Source organism: Poeciliopsis prolifica, unplaced genomic scaffold, assembly GCF_027474105.1.
Source record: "Poeciliopsis prolifica strain line A6 unplaced genomic scaffold, Auburn_PproV2 SCAFFOLD006, whole genome shotgun sequence".
Taxonomy (NCBI): Eukaryota; Metazoa; Chordata; class Actinopteri; order Cyprinodontiformes; family Poeciliidae; genus Poeciliopsis; species Poeciliopsis prolifica.
This window is the reverse complement of record NW_026562381.1, coordinates 3,632,049-3,648,366: the sequence shown is the minus strand read 5'-3', so window position 1 is coordinate 3,648,366 and position 16,318 is coordinate 3,632,049. Positions and strand designations below refer to the sequence as shown.

The 16,318-nt window shown below is 36.5% G+C and overlaps 1 protein-coding gene and 1 long non-coding RNA gene across 3 annotated transcripts in view; one reads left to right on the top strand and one right to left on the bottom strand.

Annotated features, from left to right (window-relative positions):
* The window catches only part of LOC129360563 (vascular endothelial growth factor receptor kdr-like), a 52,646-nt gene that overhangs the window by 5,853 nt on the left and 30,475 nt on the right, over positions 1-16,318 (bottom strand). Inside the window, 11 exon segments of the mRNA XM_055030881.1 lie at positions 765-883; positions 3,310-3,415; positions 6,214-6,313; positions 7,512-7,623; positions 7,835-7,957; positions 9,051-9,148; positions 9,692-9,845; positions 10,678-10,766; positions 13,473-13,586; positions 14,744-14,848; positions 16,224-16,316. Of these exon segments, the coding sequence (XP_054886856.1) occupies positions 765-883; positions 3,310-3,415; positions 6,214-6,313; positions 7,512-7,623; positions 7,835-7,957; positions 9,051-9,148; positions 9,692-9,845; positions 10,678-10,766; positions 13,473-13,586; positions 14,744-14,848; positions 16,224-16,316 (1,213 nt within the window).
* LOC129360564 (uncharacterized) lies at positions 11,425-16,300 on the top strand. Of its 2 annotated transcripts, none has more exons than XR_008606061.1 (4): positions 11,425-11,456; positions 11,981-12,405; positions 12,990-13,070; positions 16,219-16,300. It is a non-coding gene; the product is annotated as an uncharacterized LOC129360564 (long non-coding RNA). The 2 variants fall into 2 exon arrangements; XR_008606062.1 differs by lacking the exon at positions 16,219-16,300 and adding an exon at positions 13,461-13,565.

Genomic DNA, 16,318 nt, shown 5'->3' with positions numbered 1-16,318 from the left:
CATGTCATTAGTGAAATAATCTGATTGTGGAACAAATACTTTTTTCAGCAATTTTAAGGACTTATTGAGTTAAACCAATTTCCCATATTCTGCTGAAAGATTGCATTTCATAGATTTGTCTTCAAAGTTTTATGACCTGGATCAAATGTTTTAGATTTATTTCCACAAGCTTCTCACAACAGTTTGCAGGACTTTTGGCCCATTTCTACCAACTTTTATTCTTTTTCTGGTGCAAATATCTTAGCACACTTGGCATAAGATAAAACTAACTTACAAGTAATTTTTCAGAAAGATATAGGAGCTTGTTTAAGATCAGTATAAAGTAATTACTTAAAACAAGCTCCCATTTCTGGCTGAAAAGTTAGTTTTATCTTATTTCAAGTGTGCTAAGATATTTTGGATTATAACTATCAAAAATACTTGGTAAGATTTTGTTTTTGCAGTGCAGACAGGCTTGCAGCTCTGTGCAACTTGACAAATGCAGAGCTGGAATTTGATTGTAAGCAAAATGCAAGACAAATGTAAAGATACAATAAGTTACAGGAGGTTGACTTATTTTATCCCAAGGGAGCCGAAAATGTCAACCAACCTTTTAAGATACAGAAGGAGTCTGCAGAGCATAAAAATAATTTTTTTCAAGTTGAGGGAAAAGTTTGGTGAATTTTTTAAAGTAGAATGTCAACTAATTCAGTGAGGGAAGGTGTGTAAAGTGCAATGAGTTTGTTTCTGTGAGCGATCCAATGAAGAGCGATCCAAACTCTCACCAGTTGCCCCCGGAGTCCCGGTGGGAGACGGGTCGTGTGGACGTCTCCTCCGTCTCCTCAATCTGCTCTCCCACCTTCTCCAACAGGGCTGTGTTGATGGGTATGTAGTGCTTCCCCTCCTAAATCAGCACAAGAGGTAGATTTATGGCTGGTGCTGTGTGCGCTGTGCAAACAAAAACACTCAGGGTTGGTGGCGACAGGCCAAAGAAACCAGGGTCATGCTTAATAAATCCAAAACCGTTTAATATGAAGTTTAAGCAGCGAAGTTTATCACCGCACTTTATCCTATTTTGAGGCCATGTTGTGAGAGAGAAATTAAATCCCTTTATCTTCACAGTGTCTTGATTAATATACGTGTTATTAAGGTTTTATTTGACAGGCTAACACAGAGTGGTAAATAATTGAAGTGGAAGAAGAATTATGGATGTGATGGCTCCATTTTTCAACTTTTGCCACAGATTCTCAGTTGGATTAAAATAAATATGTGAATCTCAAAGCCCAGGGACCAAATCTTTCCAGCCGTAGCGTTTTATGTGGCCCTCTGAACTCCAAATTCCATCAATAAGTCCTTCCAGCTTTTCGCAAATCCACAAAATTCAAGCAAAATCAACAGATTCCTGCAAATTTCCCTCAAAAATGGCCAAAAGCATTGAGTTCAAGTCATGCAAAATGTCAAGAATATCAAAGGCTACATTCTTGGCATGAATGTAGCCACAAATTCACATAAGCAAGTTTTGAATTTGTGTGTCGCAGAAAAGAAGAATTTTTTAAGAAAAATAAATTTGGCTCAGTTTTCTTTAAAGTGCTGATATATGAGCGAAGCAAATGCATTCAGTATTCTCACTTCTTGAAATTTTATTTTTTGTATTATCTCGTCTTTTGTACATTTTTCAGTTCTTAACTGTCTGCATACTTCAACTGATTTCAGCAGTTTATATATCAAAATGTTCAGCTTGTTCTGGAGACTTGCTCTATATTTGGGTAATTTTAGCTTTTATAATTTTTTTAATATTTTAACTTATGCTACGTCTGCCTACGTCAACCTAGGATCTCAATTCAACTTTCAAACAGATCACAAGGCATGAGGCTATCTTCAAGAGATTCAGCTTTCTTACATCACTTACGGTTTTTCTAAAATCACGATTTAAGTTTTATGTAAGTTTTTCAGTTTTACAATGTAATGGCGGACAGAGTGCGGACTCTGGTAACTGATGAGTTTTGGTTTTTGCGCAAACAAAATGCTGCTGTTTGCACATCTTTCCCTCCAGAGAAATAATTTATGCATCAAAACGTAGCCACACGCATCTGCTATTAGGGAATATAAGTGTCATTGCCGTAGATTTTATGGTTTTCTTCCCCTTCCTCCATTTGGCTCCATATAAAATATTTTCAATCTGGTGAGTTCACTCAACAAATTATTATTCGCACGACTGTTTCGCAAGGAGCAGCGACTTTTCTAGTTGTTTTTAAATTTCTTCCAGGTTAACATCTTTGCAGCCACACAAATTCTTCAGTTAAGCAGCGCCCACACCAGACCGTCTTGCATCTCTCCAGTAATGTGGTTCCTTTGATGGGACGTGTGACGCCATCTCAAAGTTGTGTCTTCTCACTGAGTGTTGTTTCCCCTTTTTGTTCTGCTCTGAAATTACGACGCTCAACGCTTCTTCCTGACTATGTGAAATTACTGTGACTAATCCTAGTAAACTAGTGAGTAATCGAGCAATAACAATAACAAGTTTTCTCTTTCCAATCTTTAATTGTTTAAAGATTTTCTCTTTGTCAGTGTCAGAAATTAACACAGAGGCTCAAATATATACATTCATCCCAACTAACGTTTGAATCTCGGACTCATCCGATAACGATGAATCGTTAACGGACTCAAAAAAGGGCATTTGCTGAAAGAACACAAACTGTGCAAAAACTACATACATTTTGCATTTAAAATAAAGGATACTCTAAATATTTTCTCCACAGAACTTAAGTAGCAAATTCAGTAATAAAATCTCCTATTCAGCACCTTTTTCTATCTTAATTTCAATCAGTTAGTCACCTTACACTGTAATGATGTAAAGTAAAACAGAAACTACTGAGTTTTGTTTCTGTTTTTTTACATGGAGATGATAAAACTATTTTTTCACTGCTCAAAAAAAACAAAATCAAGTGTTCACTAAAGAAATACTGTTTGCATTTCAGACAATACAATGTCCATTTTATTATTTAAAAAAGGAATTAAATTGTTTTTAAATGTATTTTTTTACATTGTAATAAATAGGCTATTGGTTAAATGAAAAATTATTTCTATTTGACTTAGTAGAGGACATTTATCCAAAGACTTGTGCCTGAAGGTACTTTTAAACTTGTGTCAATTATAAAAATGCATAATAAAATCAACTATTTGTTCTGAAATCACTAAAGTTATTTACTGAAAAACAAGACTTTACAAATCAGTGACACTTTTTTCTGACTGTAACTGTGAATCCACTAAATGTGAGTCCATGAAGTGAAGCTCTGGCTGTATTATGCAGAGTTTTCTTTAGTTTTGTACCTGTTGCACGCTGGCCTGCAGCAGATCGCCCAGCCTCTCCACCAGCTCAGTGAAGGTCGGCCGCTGCTGTGGCTCTCCCTGCCAGCAGTCCAGCATGGTTTGGTATCTGTAAGGAAAGGAGAAGCTTTCAGCACGCTGAGCGGCTGCTCCAGAGGCCTCAAACCCACAGACTGTGTGTTTCCACTGATATACAGAAAGAATTAACACGTTTAGGAAGATGGAGAACAACTTCTGGTCTTTTCTGCAGAAACAAGTAGACCCTGTTCTCCTATTGACACGCTGTCAGCATCTCCTCCATTTAGTGGAGGATTAGAAACATCTGCATCAGAGCGTGCCTCAACTTAAACCTTTCTTATATCTTATTCAATTACAGCCTCAAATCTCAGTGTATTTCATTGAGATTTAATTTAAGTGGATCAGATTGAAAGCATCTGAGAACAGTTTCTCAATTAGATTTAGGTCTGAACTTTGACTGGTCCGTTCCGCCACATGAATGTATTAGATGTAACACTGCGAAATAACAAAATCTTACCAAGTATTTTTGGTCTAGTTTTTACTGCAAATATCGTAGTACACTTAAAATCAGACAAAACGAACTTAAAAGCAACTATTCACCAAGTAGCTTGTTTTAATAATGCCGTCACAGTTCTGATATTTGGACTAAAAACTAAACATAAATAACTGGAAATGTTTTGTGTTTTTGCAGTAAAGCCACTGATGTTGTTATGAGTTGTTGTCTCACTAGAGCCTCAATCTGACCTCTTCTGCAGCTTCAATAAGTTTTCCTCAAGGATTTCCCTCTTTTCAGCTCTCAGCATGACGCTGCCACCACCATGTTTCACCTCAATACAGTTTTTCACCAATAAGCGTCACTGATGTTCGTTAACAAACCTCTGAATGCTTTAAAGGAGAGCTGTGTTTACACCGAGATTTGATAAAACACACATGGATCACTCACATGTCTGTCATGTGAGTGATGAAGATAATTTGACACGGGATTGTTTTTTTAGGGATTTTAAAATAGATCAGTGTAAATACAAAAGCATTTTTTGCAACCCCCCCGCCCCCACCAAAACCGTGCATCAGTTTCCTACTACTCTCCTTAAATGTTTAACTTTGTCACTTATGGAAGCACCACATTTTCACCTTATTACATTTTATTACATTTTCACCTTATTAAATGCAGAGCGCACCCGTTCAGTTGTCATCTTTCCTCCATGATCTGAAACATTTTATTGACCAGGAAGTGCACACAATGCATCAGAGCACAATTCAAGACCCTTCCTGTCTGCTTCTCAATGAGAATACATAGCACAGCCCCACATCACCCTGAATGCAGAGTTGTTTTTTTGGAAAAGGAAGGATTGTGCTTTTAATTCATCTGATGGGAAATGAGCATCCTTTTATTGTGCACCCACTCTTTGCAAAGCATCCGGTGCATTCCTCTCCGATGCATCACAACATCGCCGCATTCCAGATGAATCGCCGCCAGCAGAGGCACAAATTAAACAGCATCCCCTTGTTGCCTCGTGTGTTTTTAATCAATCCTCTATTTCCAAATCGGTTCGAGTTGATCAAAACCTGAATTTTGTGAATCCTGCTTGACCTGTTGGTTTATCAACACTTTAAAATTAAAACCAGACCTCTTGGTTTAAGAATGTAAAGTATTTAATCTGTTTACTCTGAACTGGTGATGGAAACTACAGAAGTCTTGACCCGTTCGGAAACTTACAACCTGGGTTTTATTTTGCAGATCAATTCAATTCAGTCACTTCAGCCACTTTAATAGTGTGTCTGATGAATTATTATTATCATTATCATTATTTTTGTTTTTACTGAAAATGCTTTGAAATGCTGAACCTTTTGATTAAACATCATTTGTCTAAAGTGTATTGCAATCTGATGGAGGTTTAAATTAAAAGCAGACACAGACGTCACGCTGAGGCTGCAGGGGGAAAAGAAAAATCACTCGCTGACTGACAGCAGCAACACCAAAGCAGAGGACTGAGTGTTCTCCCACAGATATTTATGTCCAACAGAATCCTCCAACTTCGGCCCAGAAAAAAATTAGGTGCTGAGTCTCGTGTGTGGCACTGTCAGAAAGCTCAACGTTTGAATGATAATCAGATGCTAAGGTTTCCTCCTGCAATGTTCAGAGCTGATTCTTATCACACAAGGAAGAAGCTAACTACTTTAGCGACAACAGGAAGTAAAACTGGACGCTTTAAATAGCTAGTAGATTCTTAATATTGTGTTATAGATGACATGTGATGTTTTGTTTGTGTTCACACTTCTGAAACCTCCCCAAATTTTGTCATGTTACAATTATTAATGTATTTCAGCACGATTGATTGACGAGCAAAAAAAATAACTGAATGAAAGGAAACCTCCACATTTGATCTCCACAGTATTTTTTAACAGCGTCTTGATCCTCTTCTACAGAAGATGCCACAGAAAACAAAGACTTCTGATTTTTTTTCTTAGAATTTTGACTTTAGAAACAAAGTCAGACTTTTTTTTTCAATGGCTCTAATTGTCTTTTGTTGTCGTGCTGAAGGAATAGAGTCAAAATAATCCAAGAATACAGTCTCAGATTTACCAGAATAAAGTGGAAACGGTACGAGAATAAAGTAACAATATCAGAATAAAGTGACAAGAAAATTAAAGAATAAAATAAAATCATTATACTACAAGAAAAAAGTCATAGTATAAGTTGAGAAAGTATTGAGTTTATTCTCATAATATTGATTTTAATCTTGTAACATTCTGATTTTATTTTTTGATTTTCTTAGCCCTAATAACACTCAGTAAACTCACTCATTTAAAAGCTCCCTAAAGACTAACAGTGCTCTTTTAACATAAAGTTTCTCATTTTTGTGAAGCATTGTTGACATAAATTCTCACATTTCAGAAGGAGCGTAATCTGGCGCTCTCATCCTAGTCCCGTCTTTCAGCCTGCAGCAGAATTCCTCGTCAATCTGGACCCCAGGATAAGGAGAGGCGCCTTGGGAGACGAAAAAAAGAAAAAAAAAAAACAGACGTCTGCATTACATTTAGCTTACAGCATTTGTTTTCCTTTAAAAAGATGATTTATAGGGATACAGAAATGGGAAATATGTTTTCATGGTGCAGCGACATCAAACAGAAACGTAACCATGAGTTTTAAAGAAATAAACTGATACGGCTGAAAGTTAATTTAAGACAAAAGACTTGTGATCAGAAACAGTTGCATGATGTAACTGTGGTTTGCTTTTAACATATGGTAAAGAAAAATTGTTGCTGTTATTCTCATTCAGACTCCACCATAAATCCGTCTGATTTATCACTGAACCGGCTCAAACGGGAACCTCCGCTCAACTTATTTACTTTTCATCCAAAGTGTGGGAAATAAAGAGCTGGAGGACTTCTTCCATCCCATAAGAAAACATGAAGTGAAACTTTATATTTCAGTTTTATTTGTCCAAATCCTCAATTTGTCATCTTTGAGGCGATGCAAAACATATTTCTGTTCCAGGACTTACTGGTTACGCCGATCAAAACTCCAGCAGAATTTTATTTAGGTCAAAGTTGGTGAGAAACATAGTAAAAATAAAACAACACACTGCAAAAAAGACTATTTAAACAAATAATGTGGTTTCTTTGATGTATTTTTGACAGCAGTTGGATTTTGTTTAATTTATTTATTTAAATTCATATTTCTTTGTACAATTTTAACTTAATTACTGCTCTGAATATGTTGTTCATTCAGAAAATGGCCGTTTTTGAGGCCGTTTACTCCATTAATTAGGGCTGGAAAATAAATCATCAACGATAAATATTCATGTGATCAATATCAGGAGATAATATATCTGATAGAGTAGTTTTGCCACTGTGTCTCATAACTACTTAGAAATAAAAAAAAACAACGGCGCGAAGAGAACATTGTGGATAAAACTGGAAAGATTATGTCACTAGTCTGGCAGTATGTCACATATTTAAAGTAAAAAACCAACCAATTATTGTTGATACTGATATAAAATGCCAATATAGTGCAGTCAAAAGAATTTGTTGATGATTATTAGAGAGATTAATTGTGATTAATCTTTTAAATCTGAGGTATCAGGCCTGGATGTGGCTGGTAAAATTAAACTTAGCTTTCCTAAAAGTGTGATTAATCATAATTTAACATAAAATCCACTGCATTATGGGTTGGTGACACTCACCTAGAGAGAAGATCTCCCACATCAGGACTCCGAAGGACCAAACGTCACTCTGGGTTGTGTAGATCTTGTCAAATATGGCTTCAGGAGCCATCCACTTCAGCGGCAGCCTGGCCTGTAAACAATGATTGATGCAAGTTCACGTTTCTCTCCTATTTGTATATCAAACTTATTAATCCATGCAGGTACTACACATAAAAATTAAAGTTTTCACCCTGAAATCATTTAGCAGAGCTCAAAATGTCATTTTTTTCCTGCCAACTCTGCAGCAACTAACTGTTAAACGGAGACATCTGTGTAAATTACTGAATTAAAAATAAACTTACATCTCCTTTGCGCACATAATCCGGGTCCTTATAAATGTCTCTGGCCAGCCCAAAGTCACAAATCTTCACCACATTGTTCTCAGACAGTAAAATGTTTCTAGCAGCCAAATCCCGATGAATGCACTGATGACAGAGAGGAAAACTCGCTCAGACTGAAACAATTTGAACACAAGAATGTCAGGCTCCCCAAACTGGCATGCAAACAACAGGGCAGGATAGACATATGGTGAAGAGATCAGTAATAGTGCTGCAGGATTTTTTGTTTTTGCTTCTGTGGAAGGTGTTTTACAACAATAGCATTTTTCTCTAATCAGTTTCATCCGGTCTCCCCCAAACTATGAATGGGATCAAGCCTGGCATCCTTCACAAACCTCAGGGGAGACATTAACCAGAAAACAGCTGAAAGTGGGTCAAAGCAGCAACGGCACGGTCACTGTAGGCCAAGGGTGTTCAACCTGAGGCATGTGGGCCACTTGCGGCCTCTGGACTGACTTTATGCGGCCCCCTCCAGCCACAAAGAAACCACAAATTGATTAACTTGATTAAACTTTTAAATTAAAATCTGCTCACAAAAATGGTGGAGGGAACACAAAGTTTAAAAATATTTTTATGTTAACAAGGACTTATTGAGTTATGCACCTAAATCTGCTTTCTAAACTCAGCCAAAAACAGGAAGTGTTTTCTGACACAGATCCTGTTTCTGCTGCAGCGAACAGACAAAATGTTTTTTCACTCTTTCCAATCGAGACCAAAAATAATGAGCAAACTAAATGTTTTGTATTTAACAAGGAAAATGTGCAAAACTCATTTATGATCCCATTGGAGTTTGTATTCAGTCAATCAATTTTTTTTGTTATTGACTGAAGAAGAATTAGTTTCACTGGGATATTGTTTGACTTACAATTTAGGAAAATTGTCTTGTTAAAAGTGAAATAATCTGGAACTAGTACCATTTCATCAATATTAAGGGATTATTGACTTATTTAATGCTGAAAAGTTTCTCCCACGTTAGTTTTGTCAATTTCAAATGTACTAAGATACTAGAAACTAGACAAGAATATTATGTACGTTTGCTTTCAGAAAACATATGCAAAACACACTTTTCAACATTTTCTCAGTTAAACTTGACATCATCACATAAATCCATGTCATGTTTTAAAATGAGAATTGGGTCTCAAATTGTTTATGCTAAACAAGCGACTGCAGAAGGAAATACCTTGCGTGACGCCAAGAACTCCATGCCCTTTGCAACCTGAAAACTGTAGCAGATCAGATCCTCCAGCGTCAGAACTCTCTTGTATAAATCTTCCGGTTCTGCAAAATGAAAAGCATAAAGTGTTTTTCCATCTAGGGTGAGTTTTCAAACATCCAAAGCAGCTACATCTCCTCATCTAGGACTGTTTTTCAAAGCATTCGGTGTAGTCAGCCTCGTCCACCTGCCAGATAAATCAGACAAGATAAAACTTCCCGTGGGAGGAACAAATGTAAAGACAACAAGTCAACTTAAAGTGATGTCCCGTTTCCTCCTCTTTTAAACAGATGAGAGATCAAAACTGCTTCTTTTGTGTTTTTTAACAAGATGTCAGGTGAAACGTGTGGTAATGACCCTTGTCTTCTCAGGAGTCCTTCCACCTCTCCACCTGAGTAAACAGCTAATCGGATCTGAAATAACACTTCGGAAATAAAAAGGCCGGCACACTGAGCCCGACAGGAAACAAACAGACGCCTCCCCAGACTCAGTGGGGTGACAGCGGCTCCCGCTGCAGCGATTGTACTGCCGGACAGGGGGAGGAAACGTCCCATCAGACCTGAAAACAATCTGCGGGGAGCTCTCGTTAAAGAAACAGGCCCTTTTACCTTCTTCCTCTTCCTCCGAGTCGCAGTAGCTCTTATCTTCATTGAAGCCGGAGCTGGCTGAGCTTCCGGTGCTGGCCACGCTCTCCAGGCGACGCTTCATCAGCTCGCTCAGCTCGCAGCCCGATCCCGCCGACAGCACCTTACCGTCCTGACGCTGACCGACCGCATGAAGGTGAACCACAGAGTTAAACACTGCAGCTGATTCATGTTTGGATCAAAGGATCACACTGCAAAAGCACAAAATCTTACAAACTAGTTTTGGCTTTTAGTGCACAAAAATCTTACTTACTTGAAATAAGACAAAATTAACTTATAAGTAACTTTTTGGGAAAGTAACTAGTTTTTGAAAAAAATTACTTTTAGGAGTATTTTTTTACTTTATAGTAATTTTATTATGAAGTATTTCTACTCTGATTTAATACAGTTTTTGGATTTTCTCCCCACTGAATGAAAAACAAACATGTTTTAACCAAAAACTTCACCAGTCTCAGACTCACAGCTGCAATTTCTGCTAAAGTTTAATCAATTTTTTATTGAAATAAACTGATTTGGAAAAAAAGTCATTTACCTGTTTTTGTTGTTTTAAGTTATTCATATAAATTATTGTAATTTTGGTCCTTAAAATACCAAAATTTCCATTTGACTCTATATCACCTGATTATGTAATTTTAAAATTGTGATAATTTGATCAGTTACTCTGTACTTGAGTTGACTTTTTTACCAAATACCCTTTTACTCTTACAAGAACCATACTGAATAATTTTGGTTTCCTTGTTAGTGCAAATCTCTTAGTCGACATAAAATAAGACAAAACAAACTTTAATAAGAAATAGTAGCTTGTTTTAAGTCAAAAATGCCTACAAAAGTATTAACTATAAATAAAATAACCTGCCAGTGGAACAAAACATTTTAATTTAAAACTTGGGGAAAATGTCCTGTAAGATTTTGTGTTTTTGCAGTGCATGAAGAGAAAGAAGTAAGCTCACCTTGTAAACAAGAAAATCGTCTCTTTTGCTTCTCAGATAGATGGACAAGTTGCCGTATTTGCAGAACTCCACAATCATCATTAAATGTCCTGTTAAACACAGTTCTTGTGATTATTGATTATCTCTAAACACCCTCTGCATGTGCAACACATTCTCACTCCCGACTCGTCATATATCGACGCTGGGGCAGGTTCCCTCAGCGTCACATTTTGACGCATCGGGTAACCCTGCGTCTCTCATTGAACGCTGCACCTCTCCAGGAACAAATAAGATGACGAGTCTATTCTATTTTTGCAAAAGGCACACAATTCGTGCATAGCTGATTTATTTGTAGGTTTTTAACAATCTAGTTAATTTTACTTCCAATTTAATAGATCCTCCGGTTCTCTTAAGCCGCGATTTTATCTTCATTTCTGCTTATTTTTTGACAACAGACACGAATATTGTAATATGGTAGAATGACACCAGTTTCACTGATGTCATCGTAAATTGATGATTGTAATTAACGTAATATTGTCATTGTACATAACAATGAAAAAGAAACGAATACGTATGTTATTTGAAGTTTATAATAGTGGCATGCACCTCCGAAGTTGTTTGCAGTCCATTATTAGTGAAAAGAATTTTATTAAAAATGCTTAAGAAGAGTCAGGGATCTCACCCGTCTATAAATCTAAGAATAAGAGAAGAAGAAGATGATGATGAAAAAGAAGAACAAAAGAAGAAGAAGAAGAAGAAGAAGAAGCGGCTGACGTCATCGCATGCGACATTGCACCCCGGTGAGTACAAACCTAAATCTGTCAGAAATGGTTTTATACTATAAAACAAACAAAAAAATACTAGAGAATGTTACGTTATAAAGTTGCTGATTGCAGTTTTAGGACTTAATAGCAGTAGGAATGTGCCACGAATGGTTGAAGACATTTAGACACGTTTGTAACATGTTTAGTATTTTTTTGCCGGGAGAAATACGCGGGAAGCTAGCTACATTAGCCTCTTGGAGCCCAGAGAGTTCACCTAAACCTGCACTTAATACATTTAACTAGCCATGATAGAGTCACAGAATTGTCTATAGTCATGCTTGTTGTAAAATTTGAGGATTGCTATAAACACCAGAGCCTCTAGGCTGTAATGATCCTTAAAGTTTTATCTACGAGCCTGTGTCTGAATACACTGATTGCAGCTAGGTCATGTACTTGAATTAAAAACGAACTTGGGTCATTACAGGCAAAGTTTTCTCCACATGTCTACGTTGGAATAAATAACTTCTGAAATCTGAACATTTCTTTTTTTATGTCAACAGGTTCTTCTTTGATCTCATCAACTCACAAATATATTTCTGCTCCTTCATAGCTCCCACAAAAGGCACTTGTAAGAGCCACGTCTGTCAAATCTGTTTGTCATCTTTGTGTCCTTAGTCTGTTGTTCTTCATTTAATCTGTCAACTGTTTTGTTGGTTTGTTTGTTTGTCTGTTTGTCCATCTGTCACCATGAGTGTCTCAAACATCCCTGATCCAATAATGGCCCTGGATCATGAGATACGTCAGCAAAAATTAAATTTCCAGCTTCAACAACTTGATGACTTGATTGCTGATCTGAAGAAAAATGTACCTAAGCGTCAAGCACCTAAGCAGAGACCTAAACCCACAGTAAGGTGGAGAAAAAGGGACAAAGATGGAAACGTAATATATGAGAGGCCAAGATCAAAAAGAAATCAATTATCTAAGAGTAAGTACTTCTTTTAAAACATGCATATAGATTATTTTTGACACATATATCAGTAAATTAATGCATTCATTATTTGATATTTTGGCAAAATATATTTTTTAACCAAGTAATTGATTCTGTTTTTTGCATCTATAATGTTGATATTTATCTGCTTTTTCAAACAAATCACCATTTTGATCACTTTCCCCAGCACAAAATTATTTTGAATTATACAGTAATAGTATCCAGAATAGAAATTACTACACAACGTAGAACAGGCTGGTTTTTAACACAAATGATGAGTTTTTCTGTTTTTACATTCAGTACAATGTAGTTGAAACAGAGTGAATGCATTTCCAGCAGTTGATGTATTTAGAGACGTACTTTGTTACAAAAGGTTACAAACAAACGTGTCGTTCCTCCATTTGTCTGACGATCTGAATTACTTTCGTAATTTTTAGTTACTAGTTTCTACTACAAATATGAATCTTAAGATATGGGAATGTAATACATTTATTAAATTGGAATTGGACTTCCAAATGTGGATTTAAGTAAGATGTTCGATATACTCCTTACTTTTATATTTGTTTATTTTATTTTTATAGCTCCCCACAGTGAGAAGACCAGCCGTCCCTCTCATCTCTCTAACATTCAGTGTGAAGTTGCCTTTGCTCCAGAGACTGTTGGTATGTCAGAAGTAGATCTTATTTTATTTCTTCTAAGCATCTTCTATGTGCTATACTATGTGCTACTTAACTGAAATAAGACAAACTAACTTAACAGTAACTTTTCAACAAGAAATAGGAGCTTATTTAGAGTCAATAATTCCTTAATGTTTATGAAAAAACATCAAACCCACTGGTAGCTTATTTGACTTATAATAAAGCATCTTTCCCTTGTTATGAGTGAAATAATCTGCAAGTAGAACCAGTACATTTCCCTAATTTTAAGGAATTATTTAACACCAACTTCTATTTCTTGCTGAAAAGTAACTTTTAAGCCAGTTTTTCTTATTTCAAGATATTTACACTAGAAACTGGACCAGAAATACTTGGTGACATTTTGTGTTTTTGCAGTGTAAAGCTCACCTCCGGGCTTGGTGCAAGCTCCCAGCAGGTTGACCACATTCAGGTGGTTTCCGATGTGGATCAGGATCTTTAACTCCGACATCAGAGCTTTACGCTCGTTCGATGTGGCGCCACCTGCAAAAACAGACAATTTCAGCAAATATCATTACACCGGTTTTTTAACCTTCATGGAAACTTTCCTAAAAATGTTTGTCTTTTAGAAGAGAAACAGATTTATGTTTATAAGTTACAGTTTTCAATCTTCATTTATTGCTTTTCACTTTCTGTTTGCAACTTGTTTACTTTAATCTGTATCTTTATGAAGATTAAAAAAAAGTTTCTGAATGCTTGAGAGCTCAAAGATTAAATTTGTTGTTAGTTTCATGGATTTTTTACAGTGTGAAATAGATACGTTTGCAATTTGCAAGTATGAAGACAAAACTGGATAAAAAACTAAGATAAATAAAGGATACATTCTTACTGGATTTGTAAAGCAGCTCTTAATAGATCTAATCACAACTCCAACAAATAAATCCAGACAAAAATAAGATAAGCATGTGAGCTTAGATTACGTATCTGATTGCGGTAAATTTAAACAATAACAATGTCTTGAAATATACAAATCAAGACTTTTAGTCTGCAGCTTTGACCAACATCAGATTTATGAGACGAAAGCAGCCATGCAGTCTGAAGTCACAAAGCTGCTGCTTTCCATTAAATCTGACCTGCGTCCACTTTTCCTCTGAGCCTGTGATTTATGCCCAGACACGATTCACAAAGATAAGACAATAAGCGCAGCTGAGAGCCGTAATGTTGTTGTTTGATATTCACTTTCTGGTCTATTGGTTAACTAAAACTGGAAAGAAAAATGTGTAATGATTAATTTAGCTGCCTGTTTTATGCCTTTTAACTTTGATGCAGATGTAACTCACTGGAAATATTTGAAAAAGTGAAGGACATTTAAAATACTTTAAACCACAACTAAACTTGTGACAAGTTTCCAAAGAATAGAATAAGAAAGTTTGAAGATTTGTTGATGGTTTTGCTCTCATTTCTTGCACTTTTGAACTTTTCTTCACCTGCAGATGTGAAGAACGCTTACTCAAACTAAGACCTCTAACTTCAAGGTTAGAGGTCTTAGCCTTTCGCTCTGCCTCCCTCTGCAACAAACATATCTCTCGTTCTTTGCTTTGAACTATTAAGTCGCACAAACACCAGTTGCACATGTTTTTTTGAGAAGAGAAATTAATTTGGTTGCTCACTTAACCCTCTCTAATCTGTTTTATTCCTACCTTTAAGCATTTTTACTGCAACAGTCTTGCATGTTGAGAGCTTGTCAATCCCAAAAGCAGAAGCCTCGACGACCTTTCCAAAAGCTCCGTGGCCGAGAGTTTTACCTGATAAAGAAATCAAATATGTCAGAAGAGGATTTAAATCAGACTCCCTGGGGATAAATAACCAAGCATACAAAGAAAAACAAAAGCTAAGGTTGCAGAAAACAAACGGGGGCTTTGATATTCTGTGTTCAGAGATTAATTTATGGTGCACTTAAGCCGAGTTGACAGTGCAGGTCAGTGTTAAGTGATGACTCAACTGTGCAGCTGCAGAGCGATGCGACACCTCTGCCATCCATCTTAATGGCGCTCACGATGAACGACTTCTACAATTACCTCTTACCCCTTCAAAATGTTTTTCCTGACAGATCATCTCAAACAAATAAATATTTATCCTCTTCTCTTGACTGAAGCTTCATACAATCAGATCCTGTTGATTATTTGTCACTTTTCTACAAACTGACTTTATCTTGGCAATGCAAATGTTCAAACTATTGATGGTTGGTGTAAAATAAAGAATGCTAAATGATGAAAGTGATTCAAAAGGTGCTTCAGAAGCAGGTGTAATTAAGCGTGCACTTGTGCATTAAATTTTCTGCTACAAATGTGTTTGTTTTTTATGTGAGTTGTGCAGGGCAGGTGTCACATTAACGGGACAAAACATTCAGTTTCCAACAAAGGTGTGGAAATATTTAAGAGTCGTGGCATGCACATGCAGTTAAACACTAAAAATTGGCAAATGACACGTGATTTTCAAGATTTCTGCCTCTTAAAAAAGTTGGCACTGTTTTCAAAAAGCCTCCAAACTGAATCCTATACTTGCCTTCTTACCCTTCAGTGGAAAACTGAGACTCTTAAGCAATAAAGCAGAGGAGGACTGGACTACTTCTAATGTTTCTTGTGGATTTTTCACCTTTCGTTCAAAAAACGTCTTTAGTTTTAAACATGTTTGCCAGAAACGGGATTATGAGTTGCAGTCATGACACTAATTGGGCTGTTAAGGCAATTAGGACGAGTGAGTCACAGCTCTACCCTCTGCTCAGCTCAGTGTTTGGGTTACTCACACCTTGGGATCTCACGTTGCACCGCTACAGACGTATTGTCAAGCAAAAACTGACCCTATGTTAAACATTGCAGTGACTCACATGTCCCAAATGTCCCATTTGTGACTTTAATGGCCCTAATAGTATAAATGTTCTAAAACTTATAAGCCTGTTGCTTTCAATCATGTTCAGAACTGAAAGACCTTTTGAAGTTTACTTTAGCATATTTAATGGATCAGTGACGCATAATAAGCTTTCTTTTGGTTGGGAAAAATGATAAATTCATGACTATAAATGCATTATATAACAATTACTATGCAAAAACAAATCAGAGACTGTGTTAAAGTATTTTTTTATTTGATATATTGAATTTATTTTTTGTTACTGCAGCTCACCGAGACGCAGGCGGTCACGAGGAAACTCCCATTTGCTGCTGTCGTACTGAAGAAGATCGTTCTGCTCATCGAGAGGATACTCATCAGGATCATGA